Consider the following 20,307-nt stretch of genomic DNA (forward strand, 5'->3'; position numbering starts at 1 on the left):
AAAAAGAACTTAAAGAATGTATTACATGATACTACAACTAAACAGTATGAGATAGGTAGCTTTTTTGGCATAGCTAGTTACTGAGTTATATTTCAAGGAACATATTTAGTGCAATACCATGAATTTAGATTCAAGAAGATATAAAAACTAATTTTATTTAAAAATGGATGAAACAAAAACCATGATTTGGATATTGGAGTCTCTAAAACACAGCTAGAACTGGCAGTGATGAATCAGGTGATAACCAGATTTCCTTTTCTACTGGTCTTGTTCAAACAGAACCATAAAATAGCTATGATATTACTCACCCAACACGAGCAGGAAATCAGTACTGTATTTACATTTATCTCTGTTCTCACACACAAAAGCAAATACAAAGTAAGTGGTTTACAACTTAAGTTTTGTTTACCTATTTTTAATCCTTTGGTCTTTAGATTTGCTTGAAACTGTAGAAGAAATCCTTCCAGACCTCCCAGAAGACATCAGTGTGTGGGCGATGAAGGATTCTGTCCCACAAGGAGTCATTTCACTCAAACAGAAACTGTGTACATCATCCGACGAGCCTGTGCCACGCAGCTACCACATTGCCTCAAGCCTTAAGTCTACCTGTCTTTATATTTTTACCTCTGGAACAACAGGTATGATCCAATTTTCCTTAAGACTTAAAAGAATGCAACACGTTTGGAAAGCAACCCTGTAGGGCAGCTTTCTGCCTGATCAAATGTCTGAGAAAGCATGCACGCAAAAAGGCCTAAGGGGGACCTGCAGTTGGAGTAATGGCTATGTCGCTGCATTCCCACGTAGTCAACCGCAGTTCATGGCTTAAACTCACGTCGGGCACGTGTGCGTACGTGCCCAAGATCCCGAGAGGAGAATGGAGGAGAAGGGATTGCAGCGTGTCCATCCCCCCTGGAGGGTGATTTCTCACTTTCTGTCTCTCTGTCTCTCTGTCTCTCTCTGTCTTTCTGGTGAGCACATGCACCCTATAGCACAAACCTCTCAGAAAAAAGAAAAAAAAAAAAAAAAGAAGGCCTAAGGTGCACAGACCCTAGTTAGTTGATTTATCAGAAAGATCTTACTAAAGCTTGATGATACAAAGGGCGCCGAAATGTCGAAGACCCTTACCAGCCCTGTCACTCACTGTGCAATGTCAGGCCTCAGGGCAAGCTCTTTGCTTGTTTGTCTAATCCCCGGATTCTTGATATCTAAATAGAGTCCAGTTTAAATCGACTTCAGTCAAGACTGCACGTAAGTTTCAGCCTCTGGGGTGAACCTGTGCCAGTCACCACACTCAGTCCTCTCCTATTCCAAAATGCCTTCATCTCCAGTCTGATTCTTCTTGTCTCAGGGTCTGTTTGTGTGTTCAATCTGCCAACCTCTAGTGCTGCTATTACTCACTGGGCTTGATTAGGCCGCTACACAGATCTCTAGGGAGAGGCTGCCTGAGCAGGACAGGACAGCCACACGTTCACCAGAAAGCAGACGGAGGAGGAAGTGAGGTCGCTGCCTGCTCTGCTGTGCCTGAAGCCAGTTGCTGTAACCGTCTGATGATTTCCTTTGTCCCTCCTTCTTGACCTTATGGGTTCCTTCTTTCTGTCTGATATCATCCCAGTATTCCAAAAATGACTCAAAACATGCTCCTGCCGTCAACCTGTTACATTCCGTTTTGAATGGACGGATGCATCACACTGACATTACAAATACAGAAGACTACACCAATGTGGAAAATATGGCGGCTACAAATGCTAAATAATAAAGCAGTATGCAAACATTTCTTTTTTTCTTTTATTTTTTGTTTGCCAGAGCACATGTATGCTTGCAAGAGAGAGAGAAAGAGACACAGAGAGAGAGAGAGAGAGAGAAAATGCACCTCCCTATGGGGCGTGGTCACCCTGCAATACATCTTTCTCCATTTCCTAATCTGTCAGGATTTGGGGTGCACACAGTTTTTCAGAGCCTGGACTTGAACGTCAACTGGCCATGTAGGCTCAGGCTCCCTATGTACAGTGTGTCAATCACTGCACTATGTGGCTGGCCTGCAGGGGGTTTTATTTTTTTTTTTTTTTCTTTTTTTTTTTTTTTAGTTTGCAATAGGGAACGTGCACTTGCCAGAGAGAGAGAGGAAGTGAGAAATCACACCCAAGGGGTGGGTGGCCACACCGTAATTCCTTCTCCCTTCTCCCCTCGGGATTTGGGGCACATACATTCATACCCAGTGTGATTTTTAAGCCATCAGGTCCAGGACTGGAACCACCTAGCCGGCCATGTGTGATACAGTCGCCTTAATCTCCATGCCACTGCTGGCCCTCTGCAAACATTTTATGCACTAATTACAACGGCAAATTTTATAAGAAACTTATTGTTCACAGAAGACTAGGAGGAAAAGAAAACTAATTATGTCTGGCTTAAGCATGCAATGATTTCAGCAGCACGTATCATGGAATCTAACCTGATGGTCCCAGCCCAGGCCATGGTAAACACAACAGGACGAACGGCTCATAATTCCTACCTGGAGTTGGAATTGTTCACTGGAGCATTTCTATCAGGTCGTTGAAAAAGGCATGATGTATCTTTCTATGTTTTTCTATGCACAAATGCTTCAGAACTTTCCCAATGACCTAATACTTCACAGAGAGCATGTAGATTTATAATGTGATTTGTCTCATTTCGGTGCATTATCTCAACTTTTGACATTTTGTCATTCTTATAGTAGATAAGGCTCTTTGAGGTAGGATCTTGATCTCTCTGTAATTTTGTAGTTTTGTTATTTCTGGATAGATCCAAGATTCTAAAAAATTAATTGCAGCAGTAGTTCACATTTGTGCAGCCTCTTTTATAAGATATCTCGGACATTTTGATATATTTCATTTTAATTGCTGGTGTAGTTGTTATCAACTACTATTATTAGCGTGACTTTCATTTCTATTACATGTGTTTGTGTGTGTGTGTGTTTATATGTTTTTCCATTTTATTTTCTTCCAGGTCTACCGAAAGCAGCTGTGATCAGTCAGCTGCAGGCTTTAAAGGGTTCTGCTGGACTGTGGGCTTTTGGCTGTACTGCCGATGACATCATTTATATAACCCTTCCTCTGTATCACAGTTCAGGGTCTCTCTTGGGAATTTGTGGATGTGTTAAGTTGGGTAAGTTTTAATTTTCTTATTGATAAATTTTCACAATTTAAAAATTAAAATTATGTTTATTTATTCATTTGTTTATTTAGAGATTTTTGCTATAGGGTGCAAGTGTTTGCCAGAGAGACAGAGAGATAGAGAGACAGAAAGTGAGAAATCTCCTCCAGGAGGATGGTCATACCACAATCCCTTCACCTCCATTCTCCTCTCAGGATTTTAGGCATGCACGCACACACCCCCAGCATGAGTTTCAGGTTGCCACGTCCAGAACTCAAACTACGGTCCACCATGTGGGAATCCAGTGACGTAACCTTTACCCCATCTGCTGCTCCCTAGAATTGTGTTTATTAAATTTTGAAACTCTATGAGTAAATTCAGAGTGGTTGCATGCATATTATATAACATAATGTTTATAGAAAGGATACCATTTGTGGGCCTGCTCAGTGTATTCCTGAAGTAGAAAAAACAGTGCCCTGGTGGTTCGACCATGTGGTTGAAGCTGGCTACTGCCTCAGCTTAATCTGTCTTTATGGCCATTCGTCCTCTGGTGGTGCACCCCGATCCCTTCAGTGGAGGTCGGAGTGTTCCAAGGGGTGACTGTGGAACCTGCTTACCTCTTAAGGTCCACTCTTAGAAGTTCCATCGATTATTTCACCTTCATTCTAGTGATCAAATAGCAGGCCAGCCAGATTAAAGATTTGAGGGGCGGGGAAATAGATCTCACCTTAGGAAGGAAGTGCAACAAATTCACATTGCAAGGCTAAGTGCTTGGAAGAATCATCAAGGCCGTCTTTGCAAACAATCTGCCTGGACACATAGCAAATCAGTTGGTAGAACTGTGATTCTGCAGATTCCATTCATACACCTGTGTGATTATGTGTCTGATCTAGTCCGAAAATAATCTATAGGAATCATTCACTGCTACTTTATGTATCTAAAACATAATAAAATGATTTTTAGAATAGCATATTTATAATGTAACTATTCATAATAAATCATGATAAAGATCAAGACATTAAATGTTCTGTGGAATATGTTCATATGACCTACTGTCAAAATGGGTTGATTAAAATTAGTTTCTTTAGTAACATATGAGCTTTTTTGATGTTTTTTTTTTTTTTTTTTTTTTTTTTTTTTTTTTTTTTAAGACGGGCTCTCTCTGTCCACCTGGGACTACATGTGCACACCATCATGCCTGACTCTTTGTTCTTAGACAGGATTTCATTTTGGTACCCTCGACCAGCCTCATGCTCACAATCATCTTGTCTCAGCCTTTCTGAGACTCTGGGATTACAAGTGCATACTCCGTACTCAGCCTCCTGGTTGGACCAGGAATCAAATATGGACCTCTCATGTGGTCCCAGCCTGTGGCAGGTGGTGTCTTAGCCATGCACACTACCATGGCCGGGCCAATGTTCTTTGATACCTCTGTCTTACTGACTCTTAACCTCAAGATATGATGAGGCTACTTTAAAGTTTTAATGATAAATAATGCATATATATTCAAGGGAAAAATAATTGTACGTGAAGAAGGATGACCTGGGCCAGCCTGGTAGCCTTGTGGTTAAGAGAACTCGACCCCCATGGCCAACCAAGGCTTGAATACTGGCCCCAGTAGCTTGAAAACCACACCAGACACATGTATATGCAGTCCCCAGATTCCAACAGGATGGAGTATTGGAGGAGAGGAGAGGAGTTTGCAACATGACCACACTGCAATTGAGGATGCTTTCTCTCTTTCCTTCTTTTTTTCTCTGATGAGCACAAGTGCCCTCTGACAATTAAAAATTATATTTGAAAAGACAAATGGCCCTTATTTATGGTCCTAATATAATACTCGTAACTCTCACACTTATTTTGACTGTTGTAATCCTACATGTTGCAAAAAGTGTATTTGCAGTTAGAATAGAGAATCAAAACATGCATATTTTAAAAACAATAAGTGAACCATAAGGTCAATGTTTTCAAATGAGCGTTATGTAAATGGTTGATGATGAATTAGGAAAGCCTTGAAAGTGAGCAAAAATGGTTTAAAGAGAGCAGCAGCATTTGTATTTTATGTTAATTCTGCCCTTGACGTTTTTCACCTTTTTCCTAGGTGCTACCTGTGTGTTAAAAAAGAAATTCTCAGCAAGCCAATTTTGGAATGATTGCAAGAAGTATAATGTGACTGTGTTTCAATATATTGGAGAACTTTGTCGCTACATTTGCAAACAACCTAAGGTAATATACGTAATCATAGTAGGAGATAAAAATTATTTTAGAAAGAATAGTGAGAGAGAGAATGTAATTTTTATTTCTTTGTTTATACTCCACGTTCTTCCAAAACATAATTTAGCTGACTTACAAAGATGCGTGCAAGGGAACCAGCAGTTAGCGTAATGGCTATGTCGCTGGACTCCCACGTAGTCGGCCGCAGTTCGTGTCCCGGACCCGGTGGCTTAAAACTCACGCCGGGCGCGTGTGCGTGCGTGCCCAAGATCCCGAGAGGAGAACGGAGGAGAAGGGATTGTGGTGTGGCCATCCCCCCTGGGGGGTGATTTCTCGCTTTCTGTCTCTATGTCTCTCTCTGTCTGTCTGGCGAGCGCACGCGCCCTACAGTGAAAATCTCTCCAAAAAAAAAAAAAAAAAAAAAAAGATGCGTGCAATACCCCAAGATAAAATCAATAAAGGAAGTGAGAGAAGATAAAAGTTATCCAGGTATAGGCTATTGTAGCAAGATAGGACAGATCCATAATCCAGTCCACTTCATGTTTAGGCTGATTAAAACTTCCATAAACAGCATGCCTCAGGTTATAAAATTAGGTGCATTCTGTGTTTACAGACTGCAATCATTTTAAGGTTAAATATAATCTTTTTAAATGCTATTTTTGGGGACCAGCAGCTGGCATGTTGGTTATGTTGCTGGACTCCCATGTAGTCAACCGCGGTTCGAGTCCCAGATCCGGTGGCTTAAACTCATGCCAGGCGTGTGTGCATGCATGCTCAAGATCCCGAGAGGAAAATGGAGGAGAAGGGATTGCGGCATAGCCATCCTCCCAGGGGATGATTTCTCTCTTTCTGTCTCTCTTTCTCTCTCTGTCTTTCTGGTGAGCACATGTGTCCTATAGCGAAAACTCCTCCAAAAAAAAAAAATGCTATTCTTAAAATCTAATGACACTGATAACGCTTGTTATTTTTTGTTGTTGTTTTAAATAAGTGATTACACTAGAATATCTTTTTGTTTTGTTTTACTTTAAATTTAAAAAGCAATTTTGCTTTAATTAGCACTGACTCTCCACTCAAAGCAGAATGTGGAAATGCCCATATCCTTTTGATCAATTGCTTCTATTTGCTGAATAAACAGACAGCAAGAGTTTTGGTTGCTCAGCTTGTCTTTATTGATTTGTTTTAATTTTTTCCCCTGCTTGTATTTGTCTTTCCAAATGCTCTTTCTTTCTTTCTTCCTTCCTCCCTCCCTCCCTCCCTCCCTCTCTCTCTCTCTCTCTTTCTTTCTTTCTTTCTTTCTTTCTTTTTTCATGTTCTGGGTTTTTAAACATTCTTGAGGCTACAGAGAAGTGACTGTTTCTCTAATTAAATCAACACAAGCCCCTTCAAGGACTGCAGTAGAGGATGCCTTCCCACACTGGATGGGGCAGCAGAAACTGGGCCTTCCCATGCACTTTCCTCAGGCTAGAAAGTCTCTCACACTCGTCACCCTTGGCGACATCACACACACTCAATTCATGGATGGTAGGCTGAGATATCTTCTCTTGCTCCTGCTGACTAAAATATTAATGCACATATTATATATTATAACATATTATATATTGTGTTATATATTAATAACAACATCAGCTCCTGCAAGGTCATTTGCTTAGCATTTCTTGAATGGGCTTACTTTTTTCTAAAATGTTACTATCTTGGGGCCAGCAGATGGCACAATTGTTACGTTGTGAGACTCCCACGTAGTTGACTGAGGTTCAAGTCCTGGACCTGGCAACTTAAAACTCACTCTGGGCCTGTGTGTGTGTGTGTGTGTGTGTGTGTGTGTGTGTGTGCCCAAAATCCCAAGAAGAGAATGGAGGAGAAGGGATGCATGCACCTTATAGCAAAAATCTCTCTCTCAAAAAAAATTATCATCTTAAATAATGCTGCAGTGGGGTCAGCAGATGGCCTAACGATTAATGCACTGAACTCCCAGATGGCTAACTGCAGTGTGAGTCCTGGATGTGGCATGTGTGCATGCCCAAAAAAATCCCAAGAGGAGAATGGAGGAGGAGAGATTGTAGCATGTGGTGATTTCTTGCTTTCTCTCTCTGTCTCTCTCTGTGTCTCTGGCAAGTGCATGTGTCCAATAGCAAAAATCTCTCAAAAAATAAACAGATAAATAAAATAATGTTGCATTTAGTATCTTTATGCAACATAGCCACTTTAGGGCCTCAGAACTGAATGTAAATAGTCAAAAAGTATGGTTATGAGATTTTTATGACATCTTTCCAAATTGCTGGTCAAAGTGAGTGAAGTAATTTAGAATCCCTTTCCCACATTTAGAATTCTATATTTAGAATTGCACAATCCTTTATCAGTGGTGGTGTCACTAAACATAGTAACTTTCCACTTGTACTTCATGGAGAATTAGAAGCTTCTTCAGGCTCCATCGAAAGTCCCTGAAGGGCACTTTCATAGTAGTGTGCTGGTAAAGAAGTTGCAGTTCCTCAGGCTGAGGACACATGGTAGGCCCTAGTTTGATTCCTGGCCCACCCAAACATTTGGGCCCAGTAGTGTATGCCTGTAGTCCCAGCTACTCTGGGGGCTTAAACAGAAGGGTTATAAGACAAAGATACTAGTTTCACACACACACAAAAAAAATCCCTGGGGGCCAGCAGGTGGCATAGTGGCTAAGGTGTTGAACTCTCACATGTTCAGCTGTGGTTCAAGTCCCAGACCCAGTGGCTTGAAACTCATACTGGGTGCATGTGTGCTCAAAATTCTGAGAGGAGAATGGAGGAGAAGGACTGAGACATGACCATCACCTCTGGGGGGTGATTTCTTACTTTCTGTATCTCTGTCTCTAGTGAGTGCATGCACCCTACAGCAAAAATTTCCTCTCTCAAAAAAAAAAAAAAAAAAAGAGTAGAGAAAAAGCAAACCAATCTCCGTAGCCATAGCCCATCCTATCAAATATGACCTATGGAACCCAATTTGCCTCGGCTTTTCGATAATATTTTGTTTGAACAATGTAAACCTAAGTTTTTTATAATTAAGGAAAAGATTAATATTATTTATAATTCTATAGACTAGAAATGGAAATATATTTTTAATATATTAAAATTACTGTTAAGATTGCTGACAAGATGAATAATTTTCTAGCTGTATTTCACTTTTAAAATATCTCTCTGAGTCATTTACTCCCTTATCACCCTGACACATAATGTCTTATCGTAAACGTTTGAACTCTTATTCCGGGTAATAAAGGTATTAAGTTTGTTATATTGGCTACAAATCTGTTTCTCAGGCTGTTTTCCTTTGAAATTTTTATGAAATGAAATATCCTTTTACCTGTCTGAGTTTGTATGACGCTAATTTGGGGAAAATAATATTGCTATAGAGAATTTGAGTGAACTGGGAATTAAAAACAGAATCCTCACTGCCGTTATGTAATTTCATATTTTAATTACTAGCTAAAATCTCTTTGAATAAAATATGATATTGTAAAATAATCTTTAAAGACCTAATTGAATGCACACTGAGAAAGGAGATAGGGTCAGGGTGTGAGCAAGTCCATGGTCCTCATCTCCAAGAATTCAGATAGAATGAGGCCAGCAGCTGGAGTAATAATTAAGGTGCTGGACTTCCACATGGCTGACTGCAGTTCAAGTCCTGGACCTGGCTGCTTGAAACTCATAGTGGATGCATATGTTTATATGCCCAAAATCCCAGTAGGAGAATGGAAAAGGGATTACACTGTGGCCGTATCCCTGGGCAGGGGGGTGATTTCTCAATTTCCCTCCCAGTATCTCTCTCTGTCTCTCTCTCAGGTGAGTGCATCTGCTCTATGGCAAAAACCTTCAAAGAAAATTTAAGATAGATGTCTTTTAAGCTATGGTTTGAAGCCTCGTGGACATTTATCTGAAAGACACCCTTACATAAAAGAAAGCAAATCATTTGTTTTCTAAACAAATCCAGATTTGTTGTCAATCTCAAGCTAAGGTAGAATAACCAGGCAAAGGCACTGTCTGAATTGAAAATTTATGTGGAAATTCTTAAAAACTCTCTAGGATTGACTTTCTCTGCCTGGAAAATTTTATCCAGTCCCACCTCCTAGTCCCCATCTTTATTTTCTCTTTCAGAAGTCCAGGTACAAAACTTCCTTGGGCATAAACACTGGATGTGCCTCTTTAAAATTGCTGGCAGCAGCGTTACCCTTAAAGACCAGAGGGAATGGCTCCTTTTATTCTCCCTCCCTGAGAAAAGGCAGGCAACTCCCCCCCCTCCCCCCCCCCCATTCCCCGCCATCTTTAAGTGTTCTATGTTACTCAAGCCCCATCATAGGCTTTCTGACTGAATCTAAGTAGACCTCTGTTTTCTTAACATTAATACTTGGGTGAGGATTGTGCTGGAACTGAGAACATCAGCGATCCCTGGGGGAGTTGTGCTGCAGAGTTTGTTTTATTTAACATCCACACCTGGAGAAAATCTAGAGATAAATCTGAAGAGAAAGAGAGTGTGGCTGGGCCTACTGTCAAGCAGATCTTTGTAGATCTTGGAAAGGAGATTTAGCATATTTGACAAGAGGAAGTGAGAACTTGAAAAAAATGCCACGCCACACTGGGATCTAAAACAAAGAAAAACCAACCAGACCTTATTTGATCAGAGACAGGGAGTAAAGGAAGAGGGAAAATTGAGGACAAGTCCCAGCTTTTTGGTTCCAAGATGTAGGTAAATTGCAAACTAAGGAAAACTGCGATTTGAGAAATGAAAATTAAATTTCTTTTGGACTTGTTAAGTGTGATATGCTAATTGTGCTCCTAGGGAAGAAATAGGTTAGGCTGCTGGGTGTTGGCATCGGGACATGAAGAAAACAGCAGTCAGGACTTAACAAACAAGGGCCTATATAATGGTGCATGTGGATAATGTCTATTTTTCAAGTTAACATTTGTAGTCTAACATTTAGGCTATATAATTTGTCTAAAGCTCAGTATACAAACACATACTGACACTCTCAAGATATGGCAGGTATTTTTCAGTAATTTATTTTCTATAAAGTATATCCCTTTTCTCTATTTTCCTAAAAGCTAAACAAATTCACTGGGAAGCAGAAAATACCACTGTAATTCTGGATACTTTCATTAAAGTGTATTAAAACATTGATGAAATGTATAACAATTGATTCCCAATATTAAAAAAAAAGATATTATTAGAGCATCTAGATATTTGATATTTACTGTTCATTAAGAAACACACACAAGGGAACCAGCAGTTAGCGTAATGGCTATGTCACTGGACTCCCACGTAGTCGACCGCGGTTCGCGTCCTGGACCTGGTGGCTTAAAACTCACGCCGGGCGTGTGTGCGTGCGTGCCCAAGATCCCAAGAGGAGAATGGAGGCGAAGGGATTACGGTGTGACCACCCCCCGGAGGGGGATTTCTCGTTTTCTGTCTCTATGTCTCTCTCTGTCTGGCTGGCGAGTGCACGCACCCTATAGTGAAAATCTCTCCAAAAAAAAAAAGTAAAAAAAAGAAACACACAAATTGCATTTAAATTTTCACTAGTCATGTTTAGATAGTCCAACAGTGACTCCGAAGTGTTTACTGGGTTTATTTTGTTTGTTTTTTGAGAGTAACGAAATGAAAATGTTGAAAGATGAAAATCAAATTATGGTAGTGAGAGTTTTTAAATTTTTTTTTCCAAGAGATTTTTGCTATAGGGTATGTGCACTCACTGGAGAGATGGAAAGTGAGAAATTGCCCTGCTGCGATTCCCTCTCCATTATCCTTTCAGGATTTTGGGCATGCTCACACATGCACGTGGCATAAGTTTCAAGCCGCTGGGTCTGGGACTTGAACTGGGGTCAACCATGTGGGAATTCAGCACCTTAACCACTGCTCTACTTGCTGGCCCCAATGTGTGAGATTTTTTAAGAATTCAGTGTGAGAGGATACTTGCTTTATTTTATCCAAAGAGTTAACATTCTTTATAGGAGTTTTTGTTGTCATATTTATATAAGAAATGGGAATCAGGAAGATGTAACTGTACCAGGGAATAAAATTCCAGTAGAGGAGACTGAATAATGCTGACTCCATCTTGGTATCTTGAACTTGCTTGGTTTACCAGTTATCTTTTGAGTGGGTCTGAGGATAGTTACTGTCTGGCCATTAAGTGTGTTACTATTTCTTTCTCTTTTTTTATCCTATTGAAAATGAGGGACCAGCGGGTGGCTCGATGGTTAGGGCGCTAGACAGTCCCACATGGCCGACCACGGTTCGAGTCCTGGACTTGGTGGCTTGCTTTCCCACTCCCCGCCCCCTCTCTCACTTTCTATGTGTTTCTTTTTGGTCAAATTAAAATAAATGAATGAATAAATAAAATTAAATAAATAATTGTTTTTTTAAAAAAGAAAATGAATATATTAAAAACATTTGCTCTTGTGTTTTAATTTTCTTAGTTTTTACACAACATCAAGTGTTTTATCATCATGTTTTCTCTTTTCCATGTCTTACAAAAGATGTAGTCCATGAAAGCATTAGATTAAAAATTGTTCATCATATTTTAGTAACATTTTTAAAATGACTTTTAATGTAAACTCTGTTATCAAAATGTTCTAATTTGGTTTCATTACAATTTTCTGTAGCACTCAAAACAGTTGATATTGTCTCAATGATCTAGTCATTTAAAAGATATTTATTTATTTATTTATTTTTCTAGAGAAGATTTTGCTATAGGGCGCATACGCTCACCAGAAAGACAGAGACATAGAGACAGAAAGTGAGAAATCACCCACCAGCAGTGATGGCCACGCCGCAATCCTTTCTCTATTCTCCTCTCAGGAGCTTGGGCATACACACACACGCACCTGGCTTGAGTTTAAGCCACTGGGTCCAGAACTCGAACCATGGTCGACTACATGGGAGTCCAGCAACATAGCCATTACGCCAACTGCTGGTCCCAAGATATTTATTTTTTAATTAGTTCTTTTCCCTAGATATTTAAAGCACACTATTATGTAATTGAGAAGATCACCTCTCTTTTAAAATCCAGTTTTCCTTAAATAAATCAGAGACATGGTTAGAAAAGTTGACAAGTTACCAGAACTTTCTTTTCTGCTTGGTAACTCCAATGTAGAATGTGAGGGATCAAAATAAACAGCCATTAGCAACCTAAATGCCAGAAAAACTAGAAGGAAATTCATAAATATTTTGGAGTGTTATTGTAAAACCAAAATATATGAGGCTTCTTATAAGTGCTCATTTTAATACTTAATAATTCACATTTCATGGTTAGCACTACATATGAATTATATATCTTTATTTTTCTGCTTATAGTATCCATGCTGTCATTTCCATTAATATACATGCCCATTTTTTATTAAATTGCCCAAGAAATTTAGTGTTATGTAAGAAATCATGTTTGGTCATGGAATCAAAGGACAGGCTAAATTTCAAGCTCTGGTAGTGTAATTTTCATACTTCAAGAGTTATTTCTCTTCGACCATAATTCATGCCACGTCTTTATACAAAACAGGTAACAACACATATTTTTTATAATTTTCCCTTGGTTCTTACAATCTAGTTATACAGTGTATGTGAGAAAAAAAAGTCACGCAGAGTCAGCCAGTGGCATAGTGGTTAGGGTGACTGAATTCTACACAGCCGACTGTACATCCAAGTATCAGACTTAGCAGCTTGAAAAACACTTTGAATGTATGTGCATGCATGCCTAAAGCCTCAAGAGGAGAATGGAGGAGAAAGAATTGTGACATGGCCGTCCCCCAGAGGGTGCTTTCTCACTTTTCCTCCTTCTCTCTCTCTCTCTCTCTCTTGGGCAATGCATACATCCTATAACAAATTTAAAAAGATGTAAACCAGGATCAGCAGATGGTGTAATGGTTACATGGCTGGAATTCCATGTAGTCTACTGTGGTTCGAGTCCTGGACCCAGTGGCTTAAAACTCATGCCAGGTGCATGTGTATATGTACCCAAAACCCAAGAAGAGAGTGAAGGAAAAGGAACTGCAGCCTGACCATTTCCCCTTGGGGAGTAATTTCTCACTTTCTGTCTCTCTGTCTCTGCGAGCTCACATGCCCTCTAGCAAAAATCTCTCCAAATAAATAAGTAAATGTAAACCAGGAAACTCAATACAAATGGGAGGATTTTATTTTTAAACAATGTGTAATAATATTTTTCATGAATGTCATTAAAAAATTGAAGTGATTTATGTGGGCGTTGAAAAATACTTGACCTTCAACTAATAACAATTATATACTAATTGTAAAAATCCATTTATATAGATCATGATCATCTTAAAATATTGGGTCGTCAGAAAAGTCATGACACATGTTTGCATAGAATAACAGAGAAAAATGCATCATGACTTTTCTGACAACCTGATAAAACTTTAATAATACTAAAAGATAGCAATATTATGGTACCTGACCACAAAAGTTAAAAAATAAGAATACAAAATCAGAAATCTTGACAAGTTTATGTTATTTCCTGTTGGGTAATAACCTGACTATTTATTGTACATGTGGCCTATTAGTAAGATTTTTCCACATTCACCATTTAACATGGGGAAATTCACTTAACTTTTTGTGCAGTGGAGCCTAAAGATTATGTCTTAGAAGCTCTGTGGTCTTAGGCGGGCTACTGTGCTCTCCTGAGTGGCCACCACCCCAGTTTTTCAACTATAAAATGAGTATAATAACAAATATATCCATGGCTGATTTAAGAACTCTTTGTTTAACTGAAGTGTGGCAATTCAAGTGGGAACAGGCTGACCACCTTAGTAAAAGATCTCTTAACACGGAGATAACCTTCTTCTAAGAGGCCTCGCGTGGTGGTTTTTGTTATAGTGAATGAGCTAGGGTTGAAAAGTTATTCTTCAGCCTTATGGATTCAGAGCCCAATTCATCAGTACAAGTCTTTATGTTAGACTCACCTAGCCAGGCTCAAGAATGCCACTTACAGCTTTAAATTGTCCCAATTGAAACAATTGTCATTGTTGGACCTTCGTCAATTGCCCTGACCTCCAAATACTGGAGAGCCCAGGACTCACCCTCAAGTCTTCTCTCTTCTCTCTGTTCTCACTCCTTGGACACGTCCCTGGCTGCAGACACCACCTGCAGTATAGCTCTCGAACGTGTATCTCCTGCCTTGTCTCCTCCTTTGATGTTAAGTTCTTTATATCTAGCTTGCTGTCTGATACTGCTTCTTCGAAATCTGACATCTTATCTCAAAAATGGCCAAAGTCCAACCTTTTAACCACCCTCACCCCCAATCAGAATGTACTCTTGCCCCATCGTTGCTGCCTCACTTGATAGGTGCCAGGTGTTCAGTCCAAACCGCTCTGGAATCACCCTTAAAGCTTCTCCTTCTTTCACACTGACTAACTTGTGAGGAAGGTTTTTTTTTTTTGTTTTTTTTTTTGTTTGTTTGTTTGTTTTTTCAGATCTCACCTCTAAATATATCCACAATCAAACCTTGTTTTCAACCCACAGGGTTGCTCGTTCTAAGTCAGGTTTTCTTCTCCCCAGAAGCTCTTGCAGTAGCCTCTTCTCACTCTGCATTTGCCCCCCTAAATTCTATTTGTGTGTAGGAAGTGGGATAATTGGGTTAAAATGTAAATTATGATAGTTCACTACTCGAATCCCTCTGATGGGTTCACTTGGAAGAAAATATGAATTGTCTTAGCATGGGCTACACAGCCATATGTGATTCGCTTCCCCTGTTGTGAACGTCCCCCAAAACATACGCAGTTGCTGATACCTCCACTCCAGCCCAAGAGCCTCCTTGCTGTCCCTTCAATGCACAGGACTCCCACTTTCCTCCCATGAGTGTCCTTGCTGCAGATGCTCATCACACCCTCCCCACGCTCCCCACCCCTGAACATGCAGAGTCCCTCCTCAGAGAGGACTTCTCTGACGCGGCCCCTCCCAGTGTGTGTCGGGGTCTCCCAACAGGCTCTCACGCACGTCCTGCAATGGCGGAGAGCAGGGAGAAGAGGCATGTGTCTTCCCACCACTGTTTTCCCACGAGCTGCAGGATGGGAGGCAGCTCTTCCAAGCACGTGGTCTGAAGTGGCAGTTCTTATACTGCGATGAATGGAGGATGAGGAGTTTGAAATAAGCCCATGGTGTGGTCACTTTCTGCAGTGACATTTGTGTGTGTGTGTTAGCACCTTTGTGTGTGCAACTGCATGTCCTTATTTGTGTGTGTTTTTTATTCTCTCTTTGTCTTCCTTTTGTGAATGTCTGGGTCTAGTCTCTCTCTCTCTTTCTCTCTCTCTCTCATCTTTCTCTCACTGTCACAGAAGTCTTTCCGAACTATTATTTATGCTTTAAAATGATGTGTTTCTCTGATGTCTGTCCTGTTTGAAACCAAACTCAGTTTTTTCTTTTTTTTTTTTTTTAGAGGTTTTTGCCATAGGGCGTGTGCACTTGCCAGACAGACAGACAGAGACAGAGAGACAGAAAGCGAGAAATCATCCCCCAGGAGGAATGGCCACGCCGCAATCCCTTCTCCTCCATTCTCCTCTCGGGATCTTGGCCATGCACGCACACGCGCCTGGCGTGAGTTTTAAGCCACTGGGTCCAGGACGCAAACCGCAGTCGACTACGTGGGAGTCCAGCGACATAGCCATTACGCTAACTGCTGGTCCTTTTGAAACCAAACTCAGTTTTGAGGGGCAAAGTGAAAGACTTCCAGGACAGCCTGAACCCGTGCTGTGTTGGCTCATAGGCTATGTCTTTTAAATTCTCCCAAGTCTCTCTTACAAGTTTCTCAGGGCCGGCATGTGACATAGTGGTTAAGGCACTGGACTGTGATTTGAGTCTCAGACCCTGCAGCTTAAAAATCATGCCAGACCTGTCTGTGTGCATGTCCAAAATCCCTAGAGGAGAATGGAGGAGAAGGGATTGAAGTAGGGCCATTTCCCTGGGGCATGATTTCTCATTTTCCCACTCTCTGTCTCTCTCCAGAGAGCTCATAAACCCTATAGCAAAAACAAAACAAGAAAGTTAAAAAAAAAAAAAAAAGTTTCTCTCTTTGTCTCTGGCAAGTGCATGCGCCCTATGGAAAAAAAATCTTTAAAAAATAGAAAAGTTTCCCAGCCCTTTTCCCTATCATTCCTTCATTCTTTTCCTGCTCCAGTACTTTTTTTTTTTTTTCAGATTTTGCTATAAGGCATGTGCAATTGCCAGAGAGACAGAAAGGCTGAGAAATCACCCCCTAGGGAGGATGGTCATGCCGCAATCCCTCTTCTATTCTCCTCTCAGGGTTTTGAGCAAGCATGCACATGTTCCCAGTCTGATTTTTCAAGCTACCAGTTCCAGGACTTGAATCACGCAGTTGGCCCTATGGGATCCAGCCTCCTTAAACTCCAGGCCACCTGCTGGTCTGAAAATGTAATATCTTTACCCCTGTTTCTGTGCCCCGGAAATCTCCAACATTCTATTTACAAGAGTATTCTTTTGTACCAGGACCGAAACACCCATTTCACTTGCTGCCTCTATTCTCCCAATGCATAATATTAGAGGGCCTGAAGAATGTGAACTGCTGGGGCATATAGCTGTTCTTACTATCTCGTGGGATGTGTTGGGGTGACACAGAGGGGCGTGTGATTGTCCATAGGTGGTAGAAGAAGAAGGTCTAATGTTAAATAGAATCAGCATGGGAGAGCCACAATCCCTGACATAAGTCATTTATATTTTAGATAATCTTTTAGGAATTAGATCATGCTTCTGTGCATTAAACAGCTAGTTATCCAGAGCAGAAGGGAGAAACGATTTGCCCCTTTGTGTTCACTGTGAATGTACATTTCTTTTCTGTCCCTCCATCTTCTACTAGCATTCTTTTGTTTGCCTGAAAAATTAAGGTTGTTACAAAATTACCTGCACTTAATCAGAACCTTGGGAGTTGTGTTTCTCTTAGGTACATAAAGAGATAAAGAGACTGTTGAGACTAGTTTAGGGATTCTCTGAGTAGAGTTAGCACATGTTCTGGAAAAAGACACTTTGTTTCAAGGAGAGCGTGGTTCTGCTATTTCAGGGAATGAATGAATGCATCCTTGATCTGGTAGGAGGTAACTACAGTTCAACCACTGTCTCAGTGTATCAGCTGCGCAGCCAACCCTGCTGGGAAGACACCTGCCAGGGACTCTTGAAACAAGCAAGAGCCTTGGTGTAAGTTGACGTGATTCCTTTTCTGATATTATAACATCAATTTAATGCATAGTACTGAAAACCAGAGGGAAACGTCCATTGAAATCCAAGATCTTGAGATTTCTGTTAAAAAATCTGACTCATTCAACATATTCAAAATGTTTTCAAGTTTTAAAGGAGATTTACATGGCTGAAGATGAAATGAGTGTTTTCTATGCTTTGGAAAGTGACTTACTCTGTGTATGTGTCAACATGTAAATCCTCCGCAAAAATGACCCACAGATTCACCACGGACACCTCTCCTGCCCCAGGCCTTGTTGCAGGCACTGCCATAGGCACTGTCCTTGGCTCTGGGCTCAGCAGAGGGCAGGGCAGACAGTGGACTCTGCCTCATACAGCTTTGGAGTTCACATTCTGTCTCTACTGGTACATGACCTTGCACCTCAACTTCATTCTCCAACATGTGGAATGGGATATGCTTCTTACTTCCTAGACTTCATGTGGTGATTAATGCGAGCAAACAGAAGCCTGGACATGGGGACACAGATGTGTCCACACCCCTGCATCTCCTGCTGTGACTGCTAAGTGTGGTTGACTATGTGGGAGTCCAGTAGCCATTACACCATCTTCTGGTCTCTTAAATTTTTAAAAATACTTATTTAATTTAATTTTATTCATCATCATTATCATTATTTTTAATTTGACCAGAGAGAGACAGGGAGAGAGAGAGAGATGGAAAAAGTGAGAAAGCAAGCTGTCAGATACAGGACTCAAACCACCACACCATCTACTGGCCCCACATGTGCTTTTATGTGTGTGTGTCTCAGCACCTTTGTCTGTGTGTGCAACTGCATGTCCTTATTTCTGTGCGTTTTTTCTTCTCTCTGTGTCTTCCTTTTGTGAATGTCTGGGTCTAGTTTCTCTCTCTCTCTGGTATCTGTCTCTCACTGTCTCTCACATTCCATTCGTATGTAGGGTAATCTCTCTGTGTACATGCATCTCTGTCTCTGTATCTGTCAGTGTGTGGGTTGCTTTCTGTCTGGGTGGAAGTGGTGCACTTTGCATCCCTGTGTGAGGTGTAAGAGGGTGTCTGAGTTTCTCTCACAATGTGTGTGTGTTTGTGTGTGTGTGAGATTCTGTGTCTCAGTTCCTGTGTATCTCTTTCACTCGCTGTCCCTTTCTCTGTGTGTTTCTACTCTCTCTCTCTCTCTCTGTCTCTCTCTGTCTCTCTCTCTCTCTGCCACCCTGGTCCCTGATTCTTGCTCTGTCTTGCTCTTGCTGTCTCTCTCACTCTTTCCTCTCCCTCTTTATGTCTCTCTTGTTTCCTCTCAGTCTCTATCTCTTTTTATTCCACTTTCACTCTTTGTCCTTCCTGCTGCTTGTCTCTCCTGCCCTCTCCCTGTCCCTTTGTCTCCCTGTCTGTTAGTCTGTCACTTGACATCTTTAACTGTGTGTGTGCGTGTGTAGGTGTTATGTATTCTTTCATTCAGTGAATGGTACTCAATATATTCATGCACGCACTCTTCATTGCCTTCCCAACATAGCTAATGTATTCAGCGATTTATTAAGTAGCAACCTCATGTTTCGGTAAAAATAAAAGGAAACGGGAGAGCTGTCCACTACCCGAGTGACTAGGGGAGCCAGATCCCACGCAGCCAACCACTACTAGAATCCTGGTCCTGGGAGCTTGAAAACATAGTGTGTGTGTGTGTGTGTGTGTGCACTCCAAATTGTGACAGGTTGGAGAAATGGGAGAGAAAGGATTGCGGTGTGATCATACTCCATTGAGGGGTCCTTTTTGCCTTTCTAGTGAGCACGTGTGCCCTCTGGCAATTAAAAAAAATGATATAGGGATTTATTTAAAGAAATTTGGGGGGGAGGACTTTACAGGCCAGAAAAGGGTATAGTTTTTAATGGGTTTCTTTAAAGTATGGAAAATAGAATGAAGATGTATGTCTTGAGAGTTAGAGAAAAGAACTTGGTATTTCTAGATAAAAATTTTCATCCTAGTTTTGATCATTTTATTTTCTGCATCAATTGAAATATTTATGATCATTAATATATATATTTTTTTCTGAGAGGTTTTTGCTATAGGGCACGTGTGCTCGCCAGACAGACAGAGGGAGACAGAGAGACAGAAAGTGAAAAATCACCCCCCAGGGGGTTGGCCACGCCGCAATCCCTTCTCCTCCATTCTCCTCTCAGGATTTTGGGCACGCACACACACGTGCCTGGCGTGAGTTTTAAGCCACTGGGTCCAGGACACGAACCGCCGTCGACTACGTGGGAGTCCAGCGACATAGCCATTATGCTAACTGCTGGTCCCTAGGATCATTAATATTATTTAATAAGTTTATATAGCTGTAGACCACGCAAGCATAAGGTTGTGGGACTTGGTTTATAAATCACTTTCCTACTGGTTTCTGGAGCATGCCAACACATTTTTAAACTAGTGCTAGAATGCCTCTCTGGCCTGAAAGGTCTCTAAGAGTTATTCTATATAAAAGATTTTTTTCTCTGTTCAAGAAAATTAAGTCCTAAATTTGCAACACTATTTTATGTAAGAAAACGGTAGTGGAAAAATGCAAGAGCGAGTTCCATTCCAGGTAGGCAATATCTGACATAGGAGGCAAACACCGGGACAGACTGCTTTGGGTCTAGTTAGTGGGAGAAAAGAATCCATATTTAAACTAATTAAATTCATTAGCGAATCAATTAAATGGGGGGAAAAGGCATAGAAAGCAACCATGGATACCAGAGACAATGTGGGAAGAGGGTGGGATATGGCAGAGGGTGAGGGATAGGGAATCAAGA

General features: G+C 40.9%; 1 protein-coding gene across 2 annotated transcripts in view; it reads left to right on the forward strand.

Moving 5' to 3' along the window:
* Window positions 1-434: 434 nt before the first annotated feature.
* Window positions 435-20,307, forward strand: part of SLC27A6 (solute carrier family 27 member 6) — a gene marked incomplete at its 5' end in the record, with an annotated part of 51,850 nt that continues 31,977 nt past the window's right edge. Inside the window, 4 exon segments of one of the 2 annotated variants that reach the window (XM_014591196.2) lie at window positions 435-638; window positions 2,430-2,546; window positions 2,983-3,141; window positions 5,231-5,355. In XM_014591196.2, the coding sequence (XP_014446682.1) occupies window positions 435-638; window positions 2,430-2,546; window positions 2,983-3,141; window positions 5,231-5,355 (605 nt within the window). 2 annotated transcript variants of the gene reach the window in all.

The sequence above is a fragment of the Tupaia chinensis genome, unplaced genomic scaffold (genome assembly GCF_000334495.1).
Source record: "Tupaia chinensis unplaced genomic scaffold, TupChi_1.0 Scaffold000541_1, whole genome shotgun sequence".
NCBI classification, from domain to species: Eukaryota; Metazoa; Chordata; class Mammalia; order Scandentia; family Tupaiidae; genus Tupaia; species Tupaia belangeri.